At 35.9% G+C, this 24,494-nt stretch overlaps 1 protein-coding gene across 10 annotated transcripts in view; it reads left to right on the top strand.

Moving 5' to 3' along the window:
* The window catches only part of rg (A kinase anchor protein rugose), a 742,603-nt gene that overhangs the window by 123,655 nt on the left and 594,454 nt on the right, over nucleotides 1-24,494 (top strand). For all 10 annotated transcript variants that reach the window (XM_072537071.1, XM_072537077.1, XM_072537078.1 and 7 more), the window contains exon 4: nucleotides 17,554-17,649. In XM_072537071.1, coding sequence (XP_072393172.1) covers nucleotides 17,554-17,649 — 96 coding nt within the window. The remainder of the gene's footprint in view (nucleotides 1-17,553; nucleotides 17,650-24,494) is intronic.

Here is a 24,494-nt window from a genome sequence, read left to right on the forward strand (position 1 = left end):
GGTAGTTTAAACACTACCAATTTGTCAGTTTCGGCAGTTAGCGCTGCAGATCAAACTATACTGACCACAGTATTAGTTAATATTTTTGACGGCCAAGGTAAAGGCGGGTACACATTTGCGAGCAGAACTGTTCGCGAACCGTTTGTGAGCGCTATATTCGTTAATGTGTACGGCAGAAAAAACCGCTTGCGTACTGTTTCATCGTGACTCGTCGCGAACCAAATTGTTGCGGTTTATTTCACGACTTCAAAGGAAGCTCGGCTTTCAGTTTGGACGGCGCTTACTAGACGCAGCGAACATTTTTATTGTCTCTTATCTTATCTAAAGTCTTATCAAATCGACATTGTGTGAATGACGTGTTCCATCCTAGAGAGACGTGAGAAAACAGTAAACTGATTATTGTACATATTTTTATTTTTGTTAAACAAGCAAATGCTGTTTTGATTTAACATTTTTTTCGATTGTGCCTTTCGTGTGTGTGGGGGAGACTGGTGTGGGTTGTTACAAATCTCACAAATTGTTTTTTTGAGTCAGTTGAAGTTTTTGAAATTTTTAATTTATTCTAGCCTATACTAGGGAGTCTATTACACAGTATCTTTGGCTCAAAAGCTGGTTAAGTATTACAGAAATGATTGCTGGTGTTGATTGTTAGAGAAATTAACCCATAGAGTAAATAAATTAAATAGAAAGTAGTAAAAAATATATTTAATACTACAATGACAGAAAAGAATATGTGTAAGCGTTCGAAATAAAACCAATAACAAATTCTGGTAACATATTTTTAAAGAGAAAACACTAATCACAGTCAGATTTACAATTAAAGCAAATGTATAATGGACTTTTGTTTATACAGTTTAAATGGGTAACATGCTTACATTCTCGACATTGTACTAACCACCAATCTTCGGAGCTTGATGAATATGGACCACCGCATACCAAGCACAAAACTTCCTCATTGGAAGACTCTTTTTCGGTTGCTTTCAGGGCTGCTTTTCTCTTTTTGATATTTTTCTTTAATTGCAAAGATTTTGTCTTTAGATTATGTTCAACCTGAACTTTACGCTTGAAGGTGTCCCTTTTCTTCGAATTTTCTTCTTCAATCAACATCTTCTCTGGTGTATCAGTCAGAATATAGCTGTCTTTCGTCTCGTTCTTCCTTCTTTTTTGAGTTTGGTTAGATATGCTTTCGGCAGTGGCTTAATATCTTGAGGCGAAATAAATACAGCTGGATTATTAGGCTTGGCTGACGGAATAGTGTGTATTTTAGGTGACAAGGTAGTGGATGGACCCGGTTGACTTTTCAAGTGACTGTTGTCTTGAACTGTAGGTGGTTCAGGTTGATTAATTTCTATGGTTTCTTCATATAGAGGTCTATGAGTTACGGTCTATGAGTTGATGCAGTAAAATCACTATCGTTGGAAAATATCTTGATTGACAGGCCAAATACCAGTGCAGGAGAAACCAGCAAGAATATTGACAGGCATAGTGGTCAAAGGAAATGATGTTCTCATAATTGAAGACCAATCGTATAGTCATTCTTTTTTCAGCATTGTTTTTCATCCACTGATTTATTATCTAAAGGTTTAAGCCTATGTGAAGTGTGCGGCAGAAATGAAAGTGGAGTAATGAAATTAGCTCTCCAAAATTCAATCAGAGAAATTGAAATATGAGACTAGTGGTTGTCTAGCAATACAAGCACTTTATTGGCTTCACTTGATTTTACGTGTTTCGTAATAACAAGAAATTCATTATCTTGCGTCCATCCAGACTTATTTCCAGTTCCTATACACTCAACTGGTCCATCTCTAATAAAGTGGTCTTGAAAACGTAACCGTGTGAAGACGAACATTGGAGGTACGGTATTCCCCACTTGCTTAGTTTTTTTTCTAGCTATAACTTTGGATAGCTTGTAAGGCTCAAAATTATATCTGTCTAATTTAGTTGACAATTTATTAAAAAAGTTTACATTTTCTTTACTAAAATTCATTGCTCGTGAAGGGCTAGTAGCTTGAGGTGTACAAAGACTTAAATTTGAATTTCGTCGCATGAATGCAATAAGCCAATCTTCACTTGCACGTTCAGTCGTGTCCAATTTTTCTGGGCAGGGCAGTCTGTTACACTTTGCAAATTGAAAAGCTAACTTGCGTAAATCTTTTGTGGTAAGTCCGAAATACAAATATACAGCAGTTTCGCAGTATTTAGCAAGCTGTAACTCCATTTCGTCATTAAATACTCTGTTGTGAGGATTGTATCCAACCAGAGATTGTGAGTTTTCAGCTAACGATTTAACATAGCGATATAAAGAATCGTGACACATACCATAATCTTTAGTCACTTTTCTAATAGATTGGTTAGTATCTATTTCCTTCCTAGCTGCTTCGTCATAAATAACTATTGGTGTTAACCCCAATAATTGGTTAAATGTGCACTGGAACCAGTCTCTTAAATTGCGCAGCCAAGATATACGTCGTCTCCCCACGCTTCGTTTGCCCTGAATCTTTCCTTGGATAATTAACTGGAACAATCGGTACTTTTTCCCTCTCATCACATGACCAAAATATTCCATAGAAAATAATTAAACTCTATTAAATAATAGTATAATAGGTGTAAATTGTAACATGTTAGAAACGACACCGCAGTGTGTGTTACAATCGACACCAAGTTAACCTATAAATAAGAAAGATGATTTTTGTATATATTATGCCCTTCATAGAAAAAGTTAGCTACAGTAAACGGAGGTAAAGATGTTAAAAATCAACAATTTGTGGCGCAACTAAAATTTACTTTTATGATGATGATAGAAACAAGTGACTCTAACTTGTGCAGTAGGTTACGGCCAACTCTGAAACTACAGTCGGTGGTGTGAGGCAGATATCCGTCTATGCATATTAGTGCGTTTTGATTTATCTCAAATGATTGCGCCAATATCACTCTTGTTACAAATGACACCAGTCTCCCCTACGTCTCCAAAATGTGTACGCATTTTGACGTTGAGTTCGCGGTTTTTAGTTTAATTGGTTTAAATTTTGTACTACTTTGAAATAGTTTGTGATATAAAATATTTTGTTGACTGAACATGAAGCTAGAAACGTGACGTAATAAATACCCTAATTACAAATTAAATGAATATGACGTGTCCCTAGAGACGTGAGAAAACAGTAAACTGATTATTGTTAAACAAGCAAAAACAGAAACATAATCAGAAACATAATCAGTACCCAAATTATAAATAAAATGAATCATTTCGCACATATGTGTGTTCGTTGTTGGTTTGTCGCTTTCCATGGATCGAGATAAGTATGCGATCAGTACGATGTAGAATATTTTTCAACGATCTGTACGCGTACGGTTCGCGAACAGTTCTGCTCGCAAATGTGTACCCGCCTTAAAGGCGGGTACACATTTGCGAGCAGAACTGTTCGCGAACCGTTTGTGAGCGCTATATTCGTTAATGTGTACGGCAGAAAAAACCGCTTGCGTACTGTTTCATCGTGACTCGTCGCGAACCAAATTGTTGCGGTTTATTTCACGACTTCAAAGGAAGCTCGGCTTTCAGTTTGGACGGCGCTTACTAGACGCAGCGAACATTTTTATTGTCTCTTATCTTATCTAAAGTCTTATCAAATCGACATTGTGTGAATGACGTGTTCCATCCTAGAGAGACGTGAGAAAACAGTAAACTGATTATTGTACATATTTTTATTTTTGTTAAACAAGCAAATGCTGTTTTGATTTAACATTTTCGATTGTGCCTTTCGTGTGTGTGGGGGAGACTGGTGTGGGTTGTTACAAATCTCACAAATTGTTTTTTTGAGTCAGTTGAAGTTTTTGAAATTTTTAATTTATTCTAGCCTATACTAGGGAGTCTATTACACAGTATCTTTGGCTCAAAAGCTGGTTAAGTATTACAGAAATGATTGCTGGTGTTGATTGTTAGAGAAATTAACCCATAGAGTAAATAAATTAAATAGAAAGTAGTAAAAAATATATTTAATACTACAATGACAGAAAAGAATATGTGTAAGCGTTCGAAATAAAACCAATAACAAATTCTGGTAACATATTTTTAAAGAGAAAACACTAATCACAGTCAGATTTACAATTAAAGCAAATGTATAATGGGCTTTTGTTTATACAGTTTAAATGGGTAACGTGCTTACATTCTCGACATTGTACTAACCACCAATCTTCGGAGCTTGATGAATATGGACCACCGCATACCAAGCACAAAACTTCCTCATTGGAAGACTCTTTTTCGGTTGCTTTCAGGGCTGCTTTTCTCTTTTTGATATTTTTCTTTAATTGCAAAGATTTTGTCTTTAGATTATGTTCAACCTGAACTTTACGCTTGAAGGTGTCCCTTTTCTTCGAATTTTCTTCTTCAATCAACATCTTCTCTGGTGTATCAGTCAGAATATAGCTGTCTTTCGTCTCGTTCTTCCTTCTTTTTTGAGTTTGGTTAGATATGCTTTCGGCAGTGGCTTAATATCTTGAGGCGAAATAAATACAGCTGGATTATTAGGCTTGGCTGACGGAATAGTGTGTATTTTAGGTGACAAGGTAGTGGATGGACCCGGTTGACTTTTCAAGTGACTGTTGTCTTGAACTGTAGGTGGTTCAGGTTGATTAATTTCTATGGTTTCTTCATATAGAGGTCTATGAGTTACGGTCTATGAGTTGATGCAGTAAAATCACTATCGTTGGAAAATATCTTGATTGACAGGCCAAATACCAGTGCAGGAGAAACCAGCAAGAATATTGACAGGCATAGTGGTCAAAGGAAATGATGTTCTCATAATTGAAGACCAATCGTATAGTCATTCTTTTTTCAGCATTGTTTTTCATCCACTGATTTATTATCTAAAGGTTTAAGCCTATGTGAAGTGTGCGGCAGAAATGAAAGTGGAGTAATGAAATTAGCTCTCCAAAATTCAATCAGAGAAATTGAAATATGAGACTAGTGGTTGTCTAGCAATACAAGCACTTTATTGGCTTCACTTGATTTTACGTGTTTCGTAATAACAAGAAATTCATTATCTTGCGTCCATCCAGACTTATTTCCAGTTCCTATACACTCAACTGGTCCATCTCTAATAAAGTGGTCTTGAAAACGTAACCGTGTGAAGACGAACATTGGAGGTACGGTATTCCCCACTTGCTTAGTTTTTTTTCTAGCTATAACTTTGGATAGCTTGTAAGGCTCAAAATTATATCTGTCTAATTTAGTTGACAATTTATTAAAAAAGTTTACATTTTCTTTACTAAAATTCATTGCTCGTGAAGGGCTAGTAGCTTGAGGTGTACAAAGACTTAAATTTGAATTTCGTCGCATGAATGCAATAAGCCAATCTTCACTTGCACGTTCAGTCGTGTCCAATTTTTCTGGGCAGGGCAGTCTGTTACACTTTGCAAATTGAAAAGCTAACTTGCGTAAATCTTTTGTGGTAAGTCCGAAATACAAATATACAGCAGTTTCGCAGTATTTAGCAAGCTGTAACTCCATTTCGTCATTAAATACTCTGTTGTGAGGATTGTATCCAACCAGAGATTGTGAGTTTTCAGCTAACGATTTAACATAGCGATATAAAGAATCGTGACACATACCATAATCTTTAGTCACTTTTCTAATAGATTGGTTAGTATCTATTTCCTTCCTAGCTGCTTCGTCATAAATAACTATTGGTGTTAACCCCAATAATTGGTTAAATGTGCACTGGAACCAGTCTCTTAAATTGCGCAGCCAAGATATACGTCGTCTCCCCACGCTTCGTTTGCCCTGAATCTTTCCTTGGATAATTAACTGGAACAATCGGTACTTTTTCCCTCTCATCACATGACCAAAATATTCCATAGAAAATAATTAAACTCTATTAAATAATAGTATAATAGGTGTAAATTGTAACATGTTAGAAACGACACCGCAGTGTGTGTTACAATCGACACCAAGTTAACCTATAAATAAGAAAGATGATTTTTGTATATATTATGCCCTTCATAGAAAAAGTTAGCTACAGTAAACGGAGGTAAAGATGTTAAAAATCAACAATTTGTGGCGCAACTAAAATTTACTTTTATGATGATGATAGAAACAAGTGACTCTAACTTGTGCAGTAGGTTACGGCCAACTCTGAAACTACAGTCGGTGGTGTGAGGCAGATATCCGTCTATGCATATTAGTGCGTTTTGATTTATCTCAAATGATTGCGCCAATATCACTCTTGTTACAAATGACACCAGTCTCCCCTACGTCTCCAAAATGTGTACGCATTTTGACGTTGAGTTCGCGGTTTTTAGTTTAATTGGTTTAAATTTTGTACTACTTTGAAATAGTTTGAAAATGAAATATTTTGTTGACTGAACATGAAGCTAGAAACGTGACGTAATAAATACCCTAATTACAAATTAAATGAATATGACGTGTCCCTAGAGACGTGAGAAAACAGTAAACTGATTATTGTTAAACAAGCAAAAACAGAAACATAATCAGAAACATAATCAGTACCCAAATTATAAATAAAATGAATCATTTCGCACATATGTGTGTTCGTTGTTGGTTTGTCGCTTTCCATGGATCGAGATAAGTATGCGATCAGTACGATGTAGAATATTTTTCAACGATCTGTACGCGTACGGTTCGCGAACAGTTCTGCTCGCAAATGTGTACAGGCATACATAGTGCGAGCTTTGTTAGATTGCGGTTCACAAAGCTCATTCATAACCGAAAATTTATGCGATAAACTTAGATTAAAAACGACAAGCGCGAACATATCAGTCATGGGCATAAATAATACTGCATCTCCCGTTCGATTCAAATGCGAAATAAATATACAGTCGCGTAGCGATATAACTTTTCATAAAACTTTAAATTGTTTCGTAATACCAGAAATTACGGGGTGCGTGCCGGCATCTGAAATAAACATTAGCGATTTGCAGATACCTAAACATTTAAAATTAGCGGATAATTATTTTCATAAACCACAAAGGGTCGAATTGTTGATAGGAAGTGATCTATTTTGGCAAATACTGGGCGCAAACAGAATTAGTTTAGGTAAAAATAAACCATTCATGCAAGAAACAATGTTTGGCTGGATCATAGCAGGGCCGTATATCAGCCAAAACAAAGCATCAGAAAAGCGAATAACTAAGTGTAATTTCACAAACACAATCGAAGTTACAGAACAGCTAAGTAAGTTCTGGGAACTTGAAGAGGTTTTTAATGGAAAACCTGCACTCTCGGGCGAAGAAATTGCATGCGAAAAACATTTCGAAGATACGGTGAAACGCGACGCGACAGGCAAATTCATAGTATCATTGCCATTCAAAGAACCGATAAGTTCACTTGGTGATTCATTTCGTCAAGCAAAAAATAGATTTTTAAATCTCGAGCGTAAGTTGAATAAAGATGCCAATCTTAAAGCTCTTTATAGCGAATTCATCCAGGAATATAAAGAGTTAGGACATATGAAAGGTTTATGCAGAATTACGGAAGCGGCAACAGACTTTAGGGTAAATACTACATTTTATTTTATGCCACATCATCCAGTAATTAAGGAAAGTTCTTTGACGACACGTTTGCGCGTTGTGTTCGATTGTAGTGCACCAACTACAAACGGCATTTCATTAAATAGTATTCAAATGGCCGGACCAACCTTACAAAATGATTTACTCTCCATTTTATTGCGTTTTAGAACACACTTATATGTAGTTAGTGCGGATATAGAAAAAATGTACCGTCAGGTATTGGTTGCAGATGATCAAAAATCCTTACAATGTATCTTATGGCGAAATAATCCGGAAGAACCGATTGAAATATTTCAGTTACAAACAGTTACATACGGTATGAAATGCTCTTCTTACTTAGCGATTAAATGTCTAATGACATTGGCAGAGGAGCAAGAAGCTAAAAATCCTAAAATTGCTAGCATTATTAAATCCGATTTTTATGTGGACGACCTTTTGACAGGTTTTGATTCAAAACAGAAAGCGCGCGAAGCATGTAAACAACTTTTTGCGGTCCTCAAAGGCGGAGGATTTACATTGCGTAAATTCTATTCAAATGATCCTGAAATATTGAGAGATATACCGGATAATTCAACTACGGGTTCCGTTATTCAATTCGGTGAAAACGAGAAGGCGAAAACTTTGGGATTATTGTACTCACCGCAATCAGATACTATGTTTTATAGCATAAGTTCATCTCTAGGCCATATAATCACAAAGCGAACTTTATTATCGGAGATAGCTCAAATTTTTGATCCCTTGGGTCTATTAAGTGCGTGTACCATCATAGCGAAAATTATGTTACAACAACTATGGCTCGAGCGTCTTTCATGGGATGATCCCATACCGGAGCATTTAGCAAATAATTATTTACAGTTTAGGAATAAATTAGGAAGCTTGAACAATTTAAAAATACCTCGGCATGTTATATGTTTTAGTAAGGTCAAACTAGAACTTCATGGATTTTGCAACTCCTCAGAAAAGGCGTACGGTGCTTGCATATTCATTAAATCTACCGATTCGTTAGGTAGGTCGTATTCATTCTTATTATGTGCAAAAAGCAAGGTTGCGCCCTTAAAGCCAGTTACCTTGCCGCGTTTAGAGCTCTGTGGAGCAGTAATTTTATCGCGTTTGGCCAATAAGGTCAAAAATTCATTAAATGTGCAATTTGATACGTGTTACCTCTGGACAGATTCATCGATAGTACTTAGTTGGTTGAAAACAGCAGCCAATGCATTGAAGACGTTTGTTAGTAACCGCGTAGCAGAGATCCAGGAAACCACTTCGTTTGCGCAGTGGCGTCACGTGCCAGGCAAGGATAATCCTGCAGATCTAGTGTCCAGAGGCGTGGAACCAGATAAAATAATGGAGTGCAACTTATGGTGGCATGGACCGGAGTGGATCATGCAAGATTCAGATAAATGGCCAAATTTACAAGTTGTCCCCACTGAAACAAGCGAAACGAGGAAAAACATAAAGGTTTTTACGAATAAACTTGATGAAACACAGAATACGGAAGTATTTTCATTTGAGCGCTTCTCTAATATTTTACGTTTAAAAAGAACCGCTGCATATGTGTTCAGATTCATCCGCATGTGTAAAAATAAGGAAAGAACTTCTGAACCCCTTTCTTTGGATGAAATACATTCTGCATTTAATCGTATTCTAAAACTGTGTCAATCACAGTCATTTTCTAATGAAATAAAGCATATGAAATCGTAGGTTTCCACGGCCAGAGTCAGAATTATGGTTTATTCGTCTTCCGGGTTTGGACCGTGTCATTTGTGAGTGACCCAAAAGTGGGTTCATCTCGACGTTTCGCTACAATTGTATGTAGCTTTTTCAGGAGAACAAAAAAGAAAAAGAGACAAAAAAAGCTACATACAATTGTAGCGAAACGTCGAGATGAACCCACTTTTGGGTCACTCACAAATGACACGGTCCAAACCCGGAAGACGAATAAACCATGAAATAAAGCATTTGAACCAAAAGGGATCTTTAGATAAAAACAGCAAACTCATAAATTTATCTCCATTTCTTGATGATCAGGGCATCATGAGAGTAGGCGGGCGTTTAAAGCATTCCGAGTTTACGTATGACAAAAAACATCCCATCATTTTAGCGGCAGATCATATAGTTACATCGTTAATATTTAATCATTTTCACAAGGATCTTATGCATGCTGGTCCTCAGCTTTTACTTGCAACTATAAGAGAAACTTTCTGGCCGTTATCAGGAAGAAATTTAGCGCGACGTACCGTACACAAATGTGTAAAATGTTTTAGATTAAAATCTAAATCCATTCAGCCAATAATGGGTGACCTACCTGCCCAGCGTCTCGCAGGTGGCCCACCGTTTATTATAACAGGTGTAGATTATGCGGGCCCTTTCTTAATTCGCGATAGAAAGGGTCGAGGTTGTAAACTAATAAAGAGTTACATGTGTCTTTTTATTTGTTTTTGTACGAAGGCCATACATTTAGAATTAGTTACAGAACTGTCTAAGGAATCATTTTTGTTGGCCTTCAAAAGATTTATTGCGCGAAGAGGCAAGACTCAAAAGAGGGTTTCCGACAATGGAACCAATTTTATAGCAGCTAGTTCGGAGTTAAAATCGTTAAGAAAATTTTTAGAGCAGAACACTCCCGCGATAAGAGAATCCTTGCTAAAGGATAATATTTCGTGGTCCTTCATACCTCCCTATTCTCCACATTTTGGCGGACTGTGGGAAAGCGGAGTAAGTACAGTTAAGCATCATTTGCATAGGGTTTTGGGAAACGCGCACTTAACGTTCGAGGAATTTTATTCGTTGCTTGTGCAGATTGAAGCTATAATAAATTCCCGACCGATTCATCCTTTATCCTGTGATCCAAATGATCTCTCCCCATTAACCCCTGCACATTTTCTCATCGGAAGACCACTTATTACCAATCCAGATCCAGATTTGCGTCATGTTCCAGTTAATCGGCTCTCAAAATTCCAGCATATTCAGCAGCTTTCTCAGCATATATGGGAACGATGGAACAAAGAATACATCTCCGAACTACAAAAACGCACGAAATGGACTACTACTAACGGTGAAGTTGCGGAAAACACGTTAGTGCTCATAAAAGAGGACAATTTACCTCCATTAAGGTGGAAGTTAGGTCGCGTGATAGAACTTTTACGCGGCAGTGATGGTGTAGCCAGAGTTTTTAGGATAAAGACAGACAATGGTATCATAACTCGTTCTTTTTCCAAGGTGTGTCCGCTACCCGTTTCGGACTAAGTGTAGTTTAAACATTTGAACCTTTAGCATTAGCAGACGATTTTGTTGGCAGTGTTTGCCAAGGCGGGGGCCATGTTCACGCCTCTATCCAATTCAAGTTTATTTTATACATTTTTACAACCCGGCAACATAGTAGCGTAGGAAGATATATTATGCCATATGTGAAGATAAGACGAGTCCCTTAAGGCACCCCAAAGACGACAGACAGCACTCAAGTACGAGACGGGATCGGTGATACAGCATTAGAGCGAGCGGACATAATACTTAATAAGCGTTATATATATTCATGTATTGTGTAATTCAAAATAAAATCAGTTTTGTTTTCGCACGGAGTTTGATTATTAACCAGCGGCACAAGCGAAGTGCATATCAAGCAAATCCAATATATATATATATATATATATATATATATATATATATATATTAGCTAATTAATTAATTAATTAAATTTATTTAAATGATGCAATTATGATTCTATCACACTATTTAATTTTCTTATCTCAGGGTTTTAGTCGTGCTTCAATATCTATGCTTTACATATGATAGGTAAGGTCCAAAGAATACCGGAATAATAAAAAAATGTATGATACAACATTATATATTGAAATAAAATTCACACTCAAATATCTTCAATAAAAAATATCTCATATAATGATTATCAAAATTTTGTTCTATGTACGTGAACCTTCAAAAATTAATGGTATATACAATATAAATTAAATTTTCAAATCAAAATTGTTATTCTAAATCTCCTCATCAAAATATTCCTATCCTTTCTAAAGCAATTGTTAAAAAATATGTTGTTAATAAAGAAAAACTGACGAATGGTAAAACTATCTCTCTGATGATGAGTTGTCCAAATCCTTGTTCCTTGTAGCCTACTCTATTTCTTCTTAGCAGTCCCCTAGGGCCCTAGGTAATCAGCAATCTTACAACAATTTATTGCGAGCCTATCGTCTTTAATGATCTCCTTCAAATGCACGTATCGTTCAAATGATGCTAGCCTTTTCTGCTCTCGATAAACTGAATCTCTCGTTCCGGCCTGAACAGTGACTCTTGGAATATAAGTAGAAAAATATAACTTACAATATTTTACTGGATCAGCTTCCGTCAGATACACTTTCTCCAAGAAAACTCACAAAACAAAAAGAGAAATCAAACGATTTCTACTTAGCGAAACCGAATTCAAATCTTAACCACTGTGTTTCCTAAAATTTGCGAAACAAACAGCTGGATAAATTACTCTAACATCTAGATGGCGTAGTTACGTCCGTATATAGTTATTTTAATAACTATTGTCTAGGACGGGAGAGATTTTTGTTTTGGTTCAGAGCAGTGACTATACCGTTCTGAAGAGACCTAAGGAGGTCGAAATACGTATCAGCGGTTGTTGCTGCACTGTATCAAAACAAAAATCTAATACCGTCATTCTGAAAACTCACAAACATTCACTTCTACTGCTTACTACCTATGAAGAACCACCAGAGAACAACGACTGTTCGCCTTGAACCCTTGGAAAAACAACTGATTATCTTTTTTCCCTCAAAAATCTAGCTAAACTCTCATTCCTACATACCTATCCCACTTTTTTTAATCTTCTTCAATCAGAGTTCGTCACACTTATCCCTATCTACCATTTAGATAACAAACAACAATTTTACCTACAATTATAAATTTCCTAAAAACCATTAATATGCTAATCGGTTTCTACAAATTCTTAAGAACTAACGGAAAATTCTTCTTCTTCTTCAAGTGCCCTGTCCGTTGCGAACGTTGGCTATTAACATGGCAATTCTTATCTTATTTGCGGCGCTTCTGAATAGTTCGACCGATGTGAGCCCGAACCACTTCCTCAGATTTTGGAGCCACGAGTGTCTTCTCCTGCCTGGCCCTCGCTTACTGTCTATTTTTCCCTGGACAATCAATTGCAGTAGACGGTACTTATCGTGTCTCAATATGTGGCCTAGATATTCAAGCTTTCTTTGTTTAATTGTATTCACGATTTCTTTCTCCTTTCCGATTCTTTGGATTACCTCTGTGTTGGTGACATGTTCGGTCCAGGATATACGAAGAATGCGTCGGTACACCCACATTTCGAATGCTTCTAGTTTTCTCGTGAGCGTCTCCGTCAGCGTCCAGGCCTCCACACCATACAGTAAGATCGGAAAAATGTAGCATTTAACTAGACGTAGTTTTAGAGGAAGAGACAAATCCCTGCTTATGAGGAGCTTTTTCATATGGCTAAATGCTGCTCTAGCTCGTTCTATTCTCGCCTTAATTTCTGTGGCCTGTTCCCATTTTGCATTTACGTTGGTGCCAAGGTACACATAAGATTCTACATGGTCAATTAGTATGTTACTTATCCGTAACTGTCGAGCAGGCTGTTGCTTCCTGCTTATCAGCATCCACTTTGTCTTCTTGAAGTTGAGGCTCAGGCCGTATTCCTCACTAACTGAATAAATTCTTTCCATTACCTGCTGTAATTCGTCTATGGTACTGGCAAGGATCACCGTGTCGTCGGCATATCTTATATTGTTCGTTAACTCGCCGTTTATTTTTATGCCCTCATTTGCATTTTCCATACATTTATTAAATATTATATTTTCTAAATATTTCTATTGTATTGTCTTATTCACTGTATATCGACGTACAAGTCTATTTGGAAAACCCGCTCGCATTGTTCACGACTTCGCTAAGCTCACTCACGTCACTCGAATATATTTTACAAAGAAAATAATTTATGCATATCTTTAAATTTTGTTTACTACAGGTAATCCAGGATAATGGACTTTCATTTCTTCGAAATATCTTTTATTTTGTACTTTGAAACATATTAAAAGCAAACCAATATTATTTTCAATTTTACATAGCTTAACAATATATATACAGGGTGAGTCATGCTCAACGGGACGGAGCCTACCGGGGAAACGGCTAAAGATATTAAAAATTTCTTTTGCAGGAATACGTAGGTTAGTACCGGCTACAAATTAAAATTTGTGAGATATATACAGGGTGTTTAAATTTGACGTAATGATATAAACTTATACTTTTTTAAATGGAACAACATATATTTCACTTTAATTTTGAATTCTACTGAACAAAATAATGTTAATGAAAAAGACAGAAAATATTTTATTTCACGTTAAAAGCGTCTATGTATCTATTGATACGTATTTCGCTTTAATAAAGCTCATCAGAATAGTTATTCATAGCCGTTCTGTTTCGAAACTATCTTACCGATTTAAAATAATGTTAATTTATTCAACATTCCCTATACCTATTTTTGACCGGTTTCGATTTATTTTTGTTTTTCTGAAAATGTACTATTCGCGAAATTAATTAATTACACAATATCGCATGAATTTTAATTAACGCCTTTTTGTCAGTTAATTTTCAAGTGTCCATGCTTTACATCAGAATAATTACCATTTGAAACTAATTTACATTTCGATTTATTTGCGTTTTTTTGAAAATGCACTATGTATTCTTGAAATTAATTAATTTTTATCACTTTATTACATAAAGTTCTACTCTAACTTAAACAAAAACCCTGTATTTGAATGTTGTAACAATTATTATAATCAAACTATTATAAAATTTTATATTAATATCTAGTATCTTCAAATCTATTTGTATTATGTTACCTGGAACATTAAATGTCATTAATTACATAGCTCGTTATTATAAAGAATGCCATGAAAAAACAAAAGGTACCTAGCTGTCAAACTAATTGTCAAACTATTAACTGTATTGCTTTCAATTAAATAGAAATGTCAGATTATTCAATTGAAGACCGAGTAAATATGATTTTAATACTGGGTGAATGTGATCAAAACAGTTTGTTAGCATCAAGAGTCTATGTTGAGAGATTTCCCTTAAAACGTCATCCCCGTAAAGAAGTATTTGACAGAGTCTTAACAAGGTTTCGTGAAACTGGCAGTGTTGTTTATACTAAACGAAAATGAATAAATCCGATAACTGAAGATGAAAATACCGAATTAGAAGTTATTCAATCAGTTATTGAAAATCCAAATACAAGTACAAGGACGATGGCCAGGGAGATTGAAGTAAGCCAAACTAGTATATGCAGAATTCTTAAAAAATATCAATATCACCCATACCATATTCAAATGCATCAGCATTTGTATGGAACTGATTTTGAACGTAGGTTAGAATTTTGTTTATGGTTTCGAGACAAAACGGGAGCAGATCAACATTTTTTTAATAAAATTTTGTTCACTGATGAATCTACTTTCCATAATAATGGACTCGTGAACCGACATAACTTTCACTATTATAATACGGAAAATCAACATGAATATAGATGTACTGATCGACAAAACCGATGGTCCCTTAATGTATATGGTGGAATAATAGGAGAACATGTGATAGGACCGTATTTTTTTAATGGCCATTTAAATGGACAAAAGTTTTTAAGATTTCTACGAAGAGACTTTTGGATACTTTTGCAAAATATCCCTTTAAATTTTAGAAGAACAATGTTTCTGCAGCTAGACGGTGCTCCAGCACATTACACGCGTAACGTTAGAGAATATTTAGACAGAAAATTTCCCGGAAAGTGGATAGGTAGGGGTGGTGCTGTCAATTGGCCCCCTAGATCACCTGGGTTAACATCAATGGACTTTTTTTTTGGGGATATATTAAAAGTTTGGTTTATCAAACTCCACCTACAACCGCTGAAGACATGAAAACGCGTATTCGTAATGCGTTTGCACCAGTTACTCCAGAAATGCTAAGAAGAGTAAAACAAAATTTTGAACACAGAGTGAGGTTATGTATTAAAGAAAATGGACACCATTTTGAACATTTAATGTAAATTAATTTTTTTCTAGTGTGTTTTGTTTAACTGTAATAAAGTGTAATTAATTAATTTCAAGAATAGTGCATTTTCAAAAAAACCCAAATTAATCGAAAATTATAAAGGATAGGTATAGGGATTGTTTAATAAAGTAATATTATTTTTTTGATTAGAATTCAAAATTAAAGTAAAATACAGGGTGTCCCATTTAAGTTAAGAAAGTAATTACACAAACTATTATACAGCATTGACACTTCGTATTGCGAACACTCTGTAGATTAATTTCAATTGGTAATTATTCTGATGTAAAGCATGGACACTTGAAAATTAATTGACAAAAAGGCGTTAATTATAATTGATGCGATAGTGTGTAATTAATTAATTTCGCGAATAGTACATTTTCAGAAAAACCCAAATAAATCGAAACCGGTCAAAAATAGGTATAGGGAATGTTGAATAAAGTAACAATATTTTGTTCAGTAGAATTCAAAATTAAAGTGAAATATAGGTTATTCCATTTAAAAAAGTATAAGTTTATATCATTACGCCAAATTGGGACACCCTGTATATATCTCACAAATTTTAATTTGTAGCCGGTACTGACCTACGTATTCCTACAAAAGGAATTTTTAATATCTTTAGCCATTTCCCCGGTAGGCTCCGTCCCGTTGAGCGTGACTCACCTGTATATATATATATATATATATATATATATATATATATATAGTGATATATATATGTATATATATATATATATATAGTGATCCTTTCCCAAGTTAATATGCTCCTTTTCTAACTTGGCTGCACCGTACTGAAGACGACCAATAGTCAGAAATACGTATATACGGTTGCCTTCCATCGATATACCATATTTGGTTTTCTGTTTTGCGAGACATGCCATTACTTTTTACTATATATATATATATATATATATATATATATATATATATATATATATATATATATATATATATATATATATATATATATATATATATATATATATATATATATATATATATATATTTATATATATTTATATATATTTATATATATTTATATATATATTTATATATGTATATATATATATATATATATATATATATATATATATATATATATATATATATATATATACTTAAATGTTCTATCTTATTTAAAATATTTGCGTGGTATCTGTCTTTATATATCATTATAAATCATTGTAAATTTAGGATAGGATTTAAACGTTTGTGAAGCATTTATTTTCCGTCATTTCCCAACATTTATATATACCGTACGCTGGGGATGAGTTAAGCAGCTAATCCAGGTTCTTTCAATCTAATATTTAACTTCACCGAGTAAGCTATTTATAAACTTACAGAGAATCCATACACCCCGAGGCGGCTCTCCCTCTTGAAATGTACACTAAAGAGAATCATATCCTCATCACCTGTAGAGTGGTATTGAAATCCGAAACCTGTTGTTAATATTGAATGCGAGAATGTCGAGCTTTTGGGAAACATACTTTCTCCATTTTCAAAGGTAACAGAAAATCGCCTGCAGACCGACGTAATGGGGCGTTTTCTGTACATTTTATTTTATAACAGTCAGAGAAATTTGATATCTGTTGAAAATGTTTTGTAAATATGTAAATATGTTAATTCAGAAAATAAATGTTTTAGCTTTTATTTTTCCTGCGAGTATAAAATAAGTCAAAAAAATATTGTGCATTCAATTGAAATGAAAATCGTAAAATATAGCTGGGATTTTTTTAGGGCTAATGATTACTACATCAATGAATAAATTATCTCTTTCTTCTTCAAACACAAAGCAAACACTGTAACTGTTATTACAATTCATTGTAGTTTATTCACAGGCGTAAACTATTTAGTAAGAATAAATTTATTGGGTGTAATTTCACAATATGTCGAAAATGTAGGTATGATATATTTGATTTGTTACTAATTTTATATATTTTGTTCTAGCCTCGCCATTCTGCAAAACTTTTGAATGTCTTGCGACAGATGCCCCAAAGAACAGGCCCTGATGTTTTCTTCAGTTTTCCAGGAAGGAAAGGTTCGGTAAGTCAAATATTTTTTGTTTATTACAAGGACCAATTACCAAAAGTAAAACGGTTTGCGGACCTCCAAGATAAATGTTATCTAATTCAAATTAACACTCAGAAATTTTGACATACATTTATTTATATTCTGGATAAAGCTGTAATGATTTCAAAAAGTATCTGCAAAATCAAAGACTGTTAAGTTCACAAAGCGTCACAAGCGTTTAAATTTATTGTTCACATTTTTAGGTTATGTATACTCAACCTACAGATCTATAAAAAAAAGACAAGATTCGTAAAAGTCTCAACTATGCGTGTGAATTTTCTGAAATTTTTAAATTTCGAATTTCACTTTGGCGGGAGGGGGTGGCTTTAGTCGTGGCGACAAAAAATCGCTGTCGTAGAAAATCTAGAGGGTGAATCCACTGCGATTTATAAATCGCTGAATTAAATCAGTTTTTTAATGGATGACATCGAAACTACTTTGTCCTCGCACTTTTACTTAGGTCGAAAAGTAAACACCGAAAGCATCGTTATTGGATTCATCCGTTAACAAATGAAAGATTTTTCTTGGACAGTTTTACATACATTTCCATAATACCACATGTAAAAAAGTAGTTGAATCACCTGCTCTGAATCAATAGTACTCAAAATGTCCTTAACATTTCCAGCCTATTTCTAGTTGTCTGACATTTTAAAAAAATTAAATATTGTTGACGGCACACCAGGCTGTCATAATCGCGAGTAAACAATCGTAAGTGGATACAGGTCTATGCTTGTCCGTATGATTCGTTGTGGTAGGCGACTATCGCATCGCGGTAAAAATAAGACAGGTTGCGGTTTCTTAATCGCTTTGATTATTTAGATGCAAATGGATTGACTTGTATTTGAAAACTTCTGTTCAATCTTTGTGACTAAACAATCGTGCGATTACAAAAATCGCAAGTGGAGGGCTAGCCTAGAATAGCTAGAGAGCTATTCCTACACATAGAATCAAGCGTCAGAAGCAAACAAAACGATTCCCACGATAGTTTAAAACTACCAACGAAAAAGAAAAAACATATAAGCAAAAAATTACATTCTCACATCAAGGGAAAATATTTTAAACTAGCACTTAAAGAAAATCCAATGCAGAGAAGTGACTGAATTGTGTAAATCATATAACGGAAGTGATTTTTTCTTCATTATGTTTATAGACTTGTGTATATACGTTACAAATCCAGGTGATCCTTATTTACTGATATGTCTCTACGTACTTCCGAAGCCTCTCGCATCTCTCTTCATCATCCAGCCTTCTGCATCCAAAGTTGAACATAGGGCTCTCCTAATTTTTTCCAGTTTTGTCAGTCTTCAGTTTCCTGCTGCTTATTCCCAACGATTATTTTGACATCTGCTTTTTCTGTCTGCTCGTGGTCTCTATACTATAATTTTTTGGGTCCACCGCTCGTCGTTCCGCTCGTCGTTCATTCTATCCACATTTGTCTTTTTATGTCTTCGTTTCTAACCCTGTCTCTGTGAGTCATTCCAGGTAGCGTTCCATTCGTCTTTGGGCTACTCTGAGTTTGGTTGGCCGATATAAGTTGAACAATATCTTTATATTCTCTAAAATTCTATCTCCTCCAATTTTGCGGCATGTATAATAATATTATCTTCATCCGGGGCTTTATTTTTTATCATTTTCTCTGGTCCGTTCCTTATTTCGTCTCTTGATATATCAGGCATCAATTCCGATCCTTGGTTGACTAATCTTTTTTCTGAGTTTTATAACTTTTCTGTTAGTTGTTCATCATGGTTTTGTTGTGTTACGATAGATGGTGACGTGTGGTATGACTCAGAACGGTAAACATGTTTATTACTAATATGCTTATTCATTCGAGTATTTTCTAGGTAATGCCTACCTGACACGCGATGGGTCCCCCTTTGTTATAAAAACAACAATTCGAACCTTCTGGAGACGAGCCGATGTGAAAATACCAGTTTGCCGTTACCATTTCGCCGCTCAGTCTAGTCGAGAGGGCCGTCGACTTTTCGAGATAACATCAGTTTGTGTATATAAATGAAACATTTTATATGGAAGAACAGTTAATTTTGAAGACTCGCGCCCGCGATTTAATTGTAACGTTCGTTAAATAAATTGTTGTACAGTAATTTAATAAATTGATATAAATTACCGTGTGTTTTAATAAATTAAAATAAAAACAATAAATTAGAATTAATAAAAATATAACAGTTGACTTCTGTATAATTCTGTATAGAAATTTTCTACTGCCCTTAGTAATTCATCTCTGTTAAAGCAGCTCTACGTCTTCTATTTAGTGGAATATGCCCGATAATATGGCGTCCTATATGTTTTTTCTTTTATAAACAGCGTTTCTACAGCCATTTGTATGTTTTTATTTTAAAATTATTTAACTAAGTTCCGTTTATAACTCTCCCATCCCCGATTTTGTTATTCATTCGTCCAATAAACAGAACATTTCCCTTTGAAACATCGCGTTGCTCTTTGCAAACACAAATTTTTAATTTTGATAGCCCCAAATGTCTTTTTCCGTCGAAATAAACCCCCATCTCGTTTTAAACGCTTTCCAAATTACCAAAGAACTTCTTAACGGTGTTTGCATTTGTTTGTGGCAACACCTTTACCGCCCGAGCTGTGAATTTTATTTTAAAACGCCATTCGTTCCGGAGAACGACTAAACACAAACAAAGAAATGAACTTGTATTTCCACTCTCTTTGTGTACTACACTCAAAAGCAAAAAGTACAAGAATGCTTATGGAAGCGGGCTTATTTGCTACTGCAAATTTATAGTCTTAACACTTTCAGTGAATTATGTTTCGCAGAGCTTTAAATCACAGAAGTGAAATGAAAAAAGCGTGCTAGAACTGGGCCAATTCGCGCTCTTACGAGCAGTGGTGTCATGGATTCATTTAATATTTTACTGAAAGTTACTCGTAGTAAAGCAACATAAATAATGGTCTCAATTGTAGTAAAATTTTAAACAGGGTGTTTGCTTCAAATAACTTAAAATTTGGGCGACTGCACAGTAATATATAGTAAAGTATATCAAGACAAAAGAGCTCACTACGGTGTAGCTATAATAATAGACCAGAAATGAAGGTTCCTTATGCATAATAAACCTAATAGTATGAAGGTGATCCGATAAGTACTTAGCCCCACCTCCCAATGGCGCAACTATATCAAGGGAAATCTACTATCGTCTAAGACGTTCTAGTAGACGGCTAATGTCCAAACTTCAGCCGAATCTGACTTGTAGTTTTGTTTTGACCACATCTGAAAGCGGGCGCCTCAGCTGATTTTAGAAAAATGGAAAAAGAGCAATATCGGTCGGTGATTCGATACTTGTTTTTGGAACGGAATCGCGCAGCGAAATTAAAGAGCGATTGAATTCTGTGGACGGTTACTCCATCGATGGCAACCGTCAACCGTCAAAAATTGGTTTAACGAGTTTCAACGTGGTCGCACGTCAGTTTTTGATTAACCAGGCCTCGTTGTCCGGAGGATATCGTAACAAAAATCCACGATCTTGTATTGGCAGATCGCTGACTGAAGGTGTGTGAGGTAATTGACATAGTAGGCATCTCAACAGATAACGTATGTCACATCCTGCATGAAACAAGAGCAACCGTGGGACCACTTCAGAGCCGTGTTTGAGCCGTACCATAGATCCATTGGTATACACCAGAAAGTAAGGAACAGTCGCAACAGTGGACGGCACCCGGTGAACGTGCTCCGAAGAAGGCAAAAGGTCCTATCTGCCGAAAAGGAGATATTCGCCATTTTTTGGCGAATTCACAAGAGGCGATCTACATTGACTACCTGGAGAAGGGCAAAACGGTCCCAGGCCTCTACTAGGTCGAGTTATTGGGCCAATTCAACGCGAAATTGTAGAAAAACAATCGTTTTTGGCGAAGGAAAAAGTGCTCTTCCACCATGACAACGTCACCATAGCGAAATTGGTTGAATTCGGCTACGAACTGTTGCGTCATCCACCGTAGTCTCCAGGTTTGGTCCCGTGCAACTTCTGTTTGTTTCCAAACTTAAAAAAGGCACTCGCCGAGCCGAAAGTTAAGTCGAATGAGAAGGACATTGCCGCTACGGAAGTCGACTTTGCAGACCTCGAGAAAACATATTTTTCAGCCGGGTTAAGGAAGTTGGAGCATCGCTGGATCAAGTGTATCGACCTTAAAGTAGACTATATTGAAAAATAAATTACCACTTTCCCAAAAATTTTTTTTTTGTAGGATGCGATAAGTCCTTATCGGACTGACCTAGTAACAGGATTAAAAATTGATAGAGGTCGTATCACTTATTGGCGTTTATGCTCCAGAAGAAGGTAAAAACAAAGAAACAATAGATGTATACAAATTATTTCAAAAAATACTTAGCAAATGTAATAACAAACTATGTGATTAGGAGGTAACTTAAATTCTAGAATCAGAATGATGTCTATTCCATGTGAAAAAAGAAAGAACGGACTGACTAAATCAGTATGAATACGATCCGTTATCTACCGAAAGTTAGCAACCATCATCCGATATGCTTCTCTGCTTTGAATCTCATGTATTATGTTTGCAGCTTCTGATATTTGGAATCATCCCTGTAGGTTTCTCAGCCAAGATTGTTTTTTCTGCCTAACCTCTCATACCTTCAATTTTGCCATCCAATATAATAGGCTAAAGTTTAGAAAAATAAATATGGCGCTTTATAAGAGGACAAAGAATTGAACAAGGAATTAATATACAAAAAACACATCGAAAAAAAAAGCATGAATTGACTATCTAAAGAAGTTATATACACAGGAACAACAAATGTTGTTCGAACCACAAATCCAGAAATTACCATGAATTGAAATATGGTGGAGGGACAAGGACGGATTAACTGACATTATAACAAGATTATAAGACAAAATAAAATACCAGAAGAATAGAGAATAAGGTAGCTACACTTATTATTCAAAAAGCGCGATAAGAAACACACAGAAAACTACAGAGATATCAATTTGCTAAATACTACCCTGAAACTTACAAAATAGACATAACTGCCGTACAACATATGGACTTTCACCAAAGATTTAGAAAACAAAATGTATGATGATCTCTAAGAAGAAACAGCAATTTGGAAGAATCAGTATGAATTTTCAACCAATAGAGAGAGTAAAAACATACACCTACCTTGGTACGAACGTCAATGGAAATTGGGACCATTCCCTAAAAATCAAATGTAGGATAAAACAAGCAAGATCTGCATTTCAAAAAATGGCTAAGCTATTCAAATGTGCCGTGATTTATCAGTACCCATCAAAATCAGGTTAGTACGATGTTATATATTTCCTGTACTGTAAAGTATAGGACTCAACTCCTAGGTGAGTCGTGGACTCTTACAGACGCTACCTGCAAGACAATTGAGGCTTTCGCAATATGTCTTTATCGTAAAGATATCTTATACCGACCACGTTACTACTCAGAACGTTTTATTAAAAATAGAAAAAGGAAAAAGAGCTGTTAACCACAATAAAAACAGCCAAAATCGAATACCTTGGCCAGATAATCCAGAACGGCGAAAGATATGGCTTGCTGCAATTAATTCTACAAAAGTAGAAGGAAAGCTGAAACCAGGAAGGCGAAGGATTTTTTGGCTGAAAAATCTACATACTTGGTTAAACGCAACAACCAAAAATATTTTCAGAACAGCTTCGTGTTCGAAGCACAGAAAGCGAAGCACGCCGGTGGAGTAACAGACCACCCAGCAAGGTTGACAGGTCGCCGCAGAGGAACCTGCTACTCTACCATTCGTCTCCACTACAGGCACGTCTGACAAGCACACGTTCAGACTGGGACTGATCGTATCAAACTTGCAAAACCTCCTGCAGAGGTTATGTGGAACGAAAGCAGAATGGTTTCACATGAGCTCATCTCGGATACCAGGAATACAGCCCGTCAATCAGTGCGACTTGTGGACTCGTTTTGAATAGCAACCATATCGACTACCGACGCCTCAAACGACAGCCACGTTACTGTTCCTACGCACGGGACGTAGGTATTAGTTCGCACCCTGCGCTCGTTGCTGCGATCCCGACACCTTAAAACGACGGCTCACTATCTATCGTTACATCCCATTTGTTGACTCTTACGACTGGTAGGGACCAGAACGCTAGGCACACACATCGAATTTGGACGGTCGATAAAAGATCGATTAAACTTTAGTGGATGATGCTTTGCACGAACTCTACACGACATTTATTTGATGAAGTTTGTTGATCTTCAAAGGTTTGTTAAGTGGAGTACAAAATTCACAATCAACAATACAGAACTACCTAGCAACAGGGAGCAACGTAGCTTGAGCAGTGTCTAAAAAACGCAACCAGTCCTCTAGTCTTTCGACAAAGATCGATGCGCGCTTTTATATGGTACCGTTTGCCTTGAAAGGACGGCAACGATTACGTTCGCTCTCTATGCAGTGGCAGTGATCAAACGTCATACGACATCGATGCCGTGCCGTTTGGCGATCGATACGTATGCACGCTCACATTGTTTCTTCGCGCCCCAAAGGAATTTGATCAATCGAACTTTTATCGACCGTCCGTGTGTGCATATACGTAGCGGCATTCGGTTTGTCCGTTCGCTCGTATGCAACTACTTGGACACGGACACGGCGCCGCTAGACAGCCGGACGTCCCATTGGTCGCCTCTTACGACTGGTAGGATACAACACCCTAGCGGTACTCGTTTCGTCCGTTCGCTCGTAGCAAGCTACTAGGACGGCACCGCTAGGCATCAAAAAAAAAATTGAATTTTTCTAATTTTTTTCAAAATTTTTTTAATACAAAATTTAGCCTACCTTT

This window comes from Diabrotica undecimpunctata, chromosome 7 (genome assembly GCF_040954645.1).
Source record: "Diabrotica undecimpunctata isolate CICGRU chromosome 7, icDiaUnde3, whole genome shotgun sequence".
NCBI classification, from domain to species: domain Eukaryota; kingdom Metazoa; phylum Arthropoda; class Insecta; order Coleoptera; family Chrysomelidae; genus Diabrotica; species Diabrotica undecimpunctata.